The sequence below is a fragment of the Buceros rhinoceros genome, unplaced genomic scaffold, assembly GCF_000710305.1.
Source record: "Buceros rhinoceros silvestris isolate BGI_N320 unplaced genomic scaffold, ASM71030v1 scaffold42122, whole genome shotgun sequence".
Classification (NCBI taxonomy): domain Eukaryota; kingdom Metazoa; phylum Chordata; class Aves; order Bucerotiformes; family Bucerotidae; genus Buceros; species Buceros rhinoceros.
In genome coordinates this window covers 27,856-34,416 of record NW_010400297.1, presented here as the reverse complement: position 1 = coordinate 34,416, position 6,561 = coordinate 27,856, and the positions used below count along the sequence as shown (strand labels likewise).

Here is a 6,561-nt window from a genome sequence, read left to right as displayed (position 1 = left end):
GCAGACATGATTTAGGGTGAAAGTGGGGAGCACGGGAGGAAGGGACACCATCAATTTGTTTAAACCAAGAATCAGTTTCAGGGTCGAACCTGGATTTGGAGAGATCTTAAAGCTATGGTATTTGTAAGACAAACGGTAGCTGCAAACAGGATCTCGCCCAGCTGGGCAGGAGGCTGCACCCTCAGAGGGTTCACCAATGCCGAAAAGCTTTCTAAAAAAAAAAAAAAAAAGTTGCCGTCTTGAAAGACAAAAAAAAAAAGAGCAGTTTGCAGTTGTGTGTTGGGTGGAGGAAGAGGAAAGCGTGAAATGTGAAGCTAAAGGGCAAAGTTGCTTGCGGTAGCACTGCCCTCTGCTCGTGGTGCTTGGGGATCGCCCTGGGTGAGGGAGACGTCCCGCTGTTCCTGGGGGACATGGAGGTCAGTGGTGGGTGGTGGCTGGGAAGGCTTCCTGGGGAAGCGGTGAGAAGGGGCTGTGCTCACAGGCTCGTGGATGTGCACAGCCACGTGCGTGCGGCAAGAGATGTGTGAGATAAGTGGTAAGACCGCTGTGCTGCTTTGAAAGGTCGAGGAGCCAGCTGGGGCTCTTGAAGGGCTTCTCAAAGGCTAGAAGTGTGGGCAGCTTCTCTGGGAGGGCCTGGGCAGCCGTCTCATCATCCCTGTTCTCCAGCATAGCCAGGGAAACACCTGTCGGAGCCTGGCACCCCCGTGCCGTCAGCTGGCCTGGGTCTGCCATCATGTGCTAATCCACATCTTCAGTGACTAAAACCACTTGGTCCGTGCTTTTCCTTCTCCTCTATCTTCATGGGAATTTCAAGCTATTTGCTGAGCTCCCCTTTTGTTTTCCCTTTCTCGTAGTGGATATTCGTGAAATCAAGGAGATTCGTCCAGGAAAGAACTCACGTGATTTTGATCGGTACCAGGAGGATCCATGTTTCCGACCGGACCAGTCTCATTGCTTTGTTGTCCTCTATGGCACAGAATTCCGGCTGAAGACCCTCAGCTTGCAAGGTAAAGCCCTCCTGGCCCTGGGGGCTGTGCCAGGGTAGGGTTAGGCAGGCACCTTATCACCACAGGAGCCAAACTTCCAATGCACCCTTCCACGAGAGAGCTGGGACATATCCTGGAGGGATGCTCCTTCCACCAACAGAGGAGAGGTGTCTTTGGAAGAAGGTGGCACCAGTTCCTTGAAGGGTACACATTCAACTCCTGGTTAAGTCTGTTAAATCTAAATCTCCCAGTAAACCCAGAAGTTGGGTGACCTGAAGCCCCTGGTTCTAATGTGTGCTTGAAATCAAGTGGTTTATCTTGGCTTGGCGTGTTGGCGTTCACCAGCTGCGTTGTGGTAACAGGCCCCACACATGAAGTGGTAAAATCTCACTCCCTGCTGCTTTGCAATTCTGAGCAAGAAAATGCTGCCAGTGGCAAACGGTAGCTCGCAAAGCCTCGCTACCTCTGAGGTCTTGTCTCGGCTTTCTGCAACACCTTGTCTGTTGACTTCAGCTGGACCAGCCTTATGTTTTGCTACTTAAAGAGGGGAGGTTTGTGGTGCTGAGTCTCCTCCTGTTCGTGTGGAGGACAGGCTGACAATCACTGGCTGCTGTTCAGGAGGTGGATGATCTCTTTTTCTGCTAAGGGTACATGGTTCTGTGTCTCATGTAAACCCATGTAGACGAGCACTGATGGAGGCAGTCACGCTACATCCTTATATCCATGGCAAATTGGCCTTCTGGCTGGTGCTGGGGGACACGGGGACAGAGACAGCACTTCTGCCCGCAGAAAGGACAGAGCTGCTGACAGGGAGGTTATGGAAGAGCTGGCACGTGTTTCCAGGCAGGTGCTGGCCTGTCACCCAGGGGGGACAAAGATAACTCCCTAGCTCTTGGAAACCAAAGGGAACACAGACATCCTACAGGAGGGGAGCAGGAGCTCGGCAGGGAGAGGAGGCAGCCGGAGCGTCTGCATGGGATGGAGCTGTTGTCAGGAAAGGGCTGAAGGAAGGAATAGGGGAGATAAGATGCTGGGGATAGTCCCAAGAGATTTGGGTTGGTGGTCAGTGTCTACATCCCTTCCTACTATTTCTCCTGTGCACTTCCCACAGCTACTTCCGAGGACGAGGTCAACATGTGGATCAAGGGGCTGAACTGGCTGGTGGCAGACACTCTAAGGGCTACCACTCCCCTGCAGATCGAAAGGTGAGGTACTTGTCCTTGTCCTGCACTTGTTTTTTTTTTTTTCTTTTTTCCCCTTTTCTGTCCTTTTTTGACATAAAAAGAGGTGAGCACGGTGACAGCACCTCTACTCCCTCTCTGGCCCACGCTGACCTGGCACTCCTGCCTCTGCACTCAAGAGCCTTCATCCTGTTGACCCATCACCTACGGCCAGAGTTTGATCTTGCTGGCAGGGAAGAGGAGCTTGGCTGTTGGGTTTGAGTGTGCATGGCCTGTGTTACCTGTAGCAGTTCAGTGCAGAGCCGTCTAAGGGAATACCTGTGATTTTTTGTGTCCCCCCGTGGACTCAGTTTTAAAGGGAGGCAGGTTGCCTGTGTGAAAATAGGGTCGGCTGCCTCTGGAAAGGGAGCAGAGCCCCGTGGGAAGGAGGGCTGTGGGAACGGACAGCGTGACACTGAGCATCTCCCAGAGACAGGAGCAACCAAACGGGCTTGTTGTGGAGCAGCTGGGGCTTAGAATGTGCATGTTTGTGCCTTTCTTTTTAGGTGGCTCCGGAAGCAGTTCTACTCGCTGGATCGCAACCGCGAGGACAGGTAAGAAGTGTGTGCATGTTCATGGGAGGGTTTGAGCTGGAAACCTCTGCCTTGAAAGCCCCAGCCTTTGCCTTGGATTTTTTGTTGGGTTCTTTAGGTTTTAGTTTTCATTTCCAAGGAACCTTAATTCAAGTCCAAATAACTCCCCAGCTGATTTTTGCATGGAATTAAAAAGGTGCCAGAACAATATCTTGTTTTCTTGACCTATTTCCCTGCTACTTAGACCCAGAAACCACTTCAGAGCCCGTAGCTGTGAAAGACCTTCACCCCCAACTGGCATCACCTGAGGAAGCAGACACTAAAGAACCAAGTGGCCATGGCCACCCTGTCAGTGCTGAACTGGCTTGTGTTTGTCACCCTCCACCCTGTTTGGCTTATTCTTCTCCTCTGAGGTCCGTGAGGCCATGGGTCATCCCACTGCTCGGCTTCTAGGCTGATGGGCTGCAGAAGGGCCACTGCTTGTGGGGATTTTAGGTGAATGCTTAGTGATGTCCCAGCAGGTGAAATGTCACACTTTAACCCATCACGGGAAGATAAAAGAAGGGTGCTGGAGACATTGCTGACACGTCAGCCCATGCCCTCTGGCTGTGGTGGAGGACCGGGCCCATCTGCCCCCTTTATGTGCCCGGTTGCCCAGGCAGGGCTCGCTGCAGGGCTCGCTGCTCGCTGCAGAGCACCGGGCAGATCTCTGGTCTTCAGAGCATCCTCTGCTTGGTCCCTGCCAGCACCATGGATGTCACACTGATACCCATTTCCACGCTTTATGCTGAGCCCTTCTCACCCTTGCAGCAAGCTCCTGCCAAGAAACTTGCCCTGCACACCCGGCTGTCTGTGCCGGGGGTAGGCTGCTGGGGAGCCGTGGGTGCCCATGGTCAGACAGCAAGGTCTTGTGGATCGGCAGGCAAAAATCACTGCGCTGTACTCATCAGGAGAAACGAGCGGGTCCTCTCATCCCACTTTGATCCCCACTGCTGTGTCCATCCCTTCCAGCCCCGGCATGCTGCCCTGTGATAGCCAGGACAGGCAGACAGCCCTGCTGCTGGGTAGCCAGGGGTTAAATTCAACCTGTCCACATCTCGGAGCCAGCAGGAGTGTGTTACACGGGCAAAATCCGCTGCACTGGGCAGTTTTCCTTAGCAGTGATTGATACCGTGGCATGGCCAGGGCACTGTTCGGTGCATGGGGGTTTTGTGGAGGAGGGATGAATCCTCGCAGAGGCAGGAGGGGAAGGAGAGGAGCCTTTGAGCTGCTGCGGCTGCCCTGCGTATGCCACACACCTTTCAAACCCCGGCTCGGGTTTTACACACAGTGCACTGGTTTTCAGTGGTGACAGCGTAGTGTTTCCTAGTTCAGCAGTCGGGAGCACTGAAAGAGGTCTGGGGGGCTGTGTGGGGGGTTTGGAGGATAAATGCAGAAGTGGAAAAAACTGGTCCTTTTTCTCGCCTGGTTATACTGTAAAACAGATGAAATGGGATCCCGACAGGACAAGGGAGAGGGAATATATAGATTTCCCTGCCCGAGGCATGTTCAGCAGAGCTGAAAGCCAGCCTGTTGCATCTCTCCCGTTGTGTTTCTTTTCATCATCTTTCTATTAGCATTTAGAATTAAGGCAGCAAAATACAACATGTTCCTTACCTGTCAGCCAAGGCGACAAGCTTCAGTGCACAATCCTTCATTAGAAGAGCTGCTGCTCCAGCCCAGGCAGCGAAAGCAGCAAAATGACAGAGGGGGAATGTGGAAAGGTTTTGAGTCTCCCCCCGTTTGCCAAGCACCCACGTGCTTTCTGCAAAGTAGAGGCAGCAGTTGTGGGGCATATTCATGTTTTGGGTGAAATCTTGCCCTTATGAGGCGTTTCAGCATTAACTTTGGTGTCTCTGGATTCTTTACGTTTGCAAAATGAGTTTGAAAAAGGAGCAGTGAGTTGAAGTGAGTTTTTTGAAAAAAAAAAAAACCCACATCCGTGGTCCTTTCCAGAACGGGCAGGTTTTTGGCAGCTGAAGAAATGGTTCCTGGCATTCGTGTACCCCGTGCCGGAGCCCTTTCCTCTCCTCCTTCCCCCGGCTGGGTGCCTGTGCAGCCCTTCCCGCACGTGGCAGACGCTGGCTGTTCTCGCTTGCTGCTGGGCCTTTGGGTATTTGCTTTTCCAAGGAGGTTAGGTGGGAAGAGGAGGATAACAGGATGCTGGGGTTTTTCCTAGCTGCTGCGGGGGAGACTCTTTCACCTCTGGCCAGGAGAGCTGTCCGTGGCTGGGAGCAGAGTTACCGTGCTGGGGAGTGTTTTCATCCCCTGTGACGGGGCTGGATCTGTCCTTTGGCCTGTTCATCATAACGCCCTAAAAAACTTCCGTAGAATAAATTAGTTTGTTTATTTGGTTTTTACTTTCTAGTCTCAAAATAGTACTGAGCTGTTTATCCAAGGTCTCCAACGCTTTAATGTTATTAATAACACACAGTAAATGAAATCCTCCCATACCCCATCCTCCTGCCAAGGCAGAGGGAAATGCTGGTCACAGCTTTTACTGGGTTTGCTCTCACCGTCACTTTAACGAGCAGTGCCACGGTCCAACGCCTCCCTGTGAAACAATCCAGCATCAGCAGAGCCAGGCACTGGCTCCAGCAGATCTCCAGCCCGACACCTATTGCTGGTCCAGCTGCTCAGCCCCTTGGGCTCTTCTTCCAAGAGCTTTTTTGCAGCCTCAGCCTCTCACCAAGGGGGAATTGCTGCTAGTCGGCCCTGGGGACTCCTGAGTGTCCCATCAGGGGTCCCAGGAGAGGTGTGGCATGCTGTGGTCCTTGATCCGTGAGGGCATCTCTCACAAGCCACCCGCTGCCATCGCCCGTTCCCCCCGTCTCCCTGGTGTGCTGGAGACGGGAAGGGGCAGAGTCCCTTCCCCAGAACACTCACCCTGAGCCCCGAGGGAGCCTTCTCCTGCAGGAAGAGCTGGAGGTGCCGGGGGAGATACCAAAGCTGCTCTTCATGCTGAGACCGTGTCGCTGGCTCTGTAGCTCATACAGCTGGGAGTGAAGGGGAGGCTGGTGCCATGTGCCAGCTTTTTTTTTCTCCTGTCTTGCCAGTGAGTGGCTGGACGGTGCCTGCGCAGTCCTCGGCCGATCGGGTGCTGGCCTCGGGCACGGCACAGGAGCTGGGCCAGGTCCTGCTCTGGCTGTGCGTGCGTCCCGGTCCCCACGGCTCTGAGCCCAGAAACAAGGGCTCTCTGTGTCGCACCGGCTGCAGCAGCCTTCGGCTCTGCAGCGCCTGACACCAGCCAGTTTCTCCCTCTCCTTGGGGCTCCCTCCCCCGTTCTGTGGTGTTTGAGATCACCCCATTTCCAGGGGATTCATTGCTGCAGGTGTCAATGTGGCTCCTGCTCAGGATGTTTTCCCTGGCACGTTTATATCTGCGCCCCAAAGCTGTGAGCGTTCCCGGGGCCAGACCTGCCCTGCTCTTTGTGGGATGGGGGAGCATCCTGGGCTGCCACTCACTCATTGAAGGGCAAAAGCAGCATCTGTGATCGCTGGGGCAGACTCAGAGGACTTGCTTTTAAGGCAAGAGCTGCCAGAAAATGATTGTGCACAGACCTTTCAGCTTCTTAAATCCTGCAGATGGGAGACTTCCATGTTTTTCCTTGCTGCAGTGCAGTTGCCCCATGGGGGAACAATGCCAGAGCAGGCCAGGGCAGTCTAGGGCTCCTTGCCGCCTGTCTCTGCCTGCCTGGGTGTGGGATCCCACTCGGGGTTGGCACTGGAGCCCTCCCCAGGAACTGGCATGTTTGGAGCCTCAGGCGAAGGGCAGCCCTGCGGG

At 54.0% G+C, this 6,561-nt stretch overlaps 1 protein-coding gene across 1 annotated transcript in view; it reads left to right on the top strand.

Annotated features, from left to right (window-relative positions):
• Positions 1-854: 854 nt before the first annotated feature.
• The window catches only part of PLCG1 (phospholipase C, gamma 1), a gene marked incomplete at its 5' end in the record, with an annotated part of 25,277 nt that continues 19,570 nt past the window's right edge, over positions 855-6,561 (top strand). The window contains 3 exons of the mRNA XM_010131792.1: positions 855-1,007; positions 2,098-2,191; positions 2,713-2,760. Coding sequence (XP_010130094.1) covers positions 855-1,007; positions 2,098-2,191; positions 2,713-2,760 — 295 coding nt within the window. The remainder of the gene's footprint in view (positions 1,008-2,097; positions 2,192-2,712; positions 2,761-6,561) is intronic.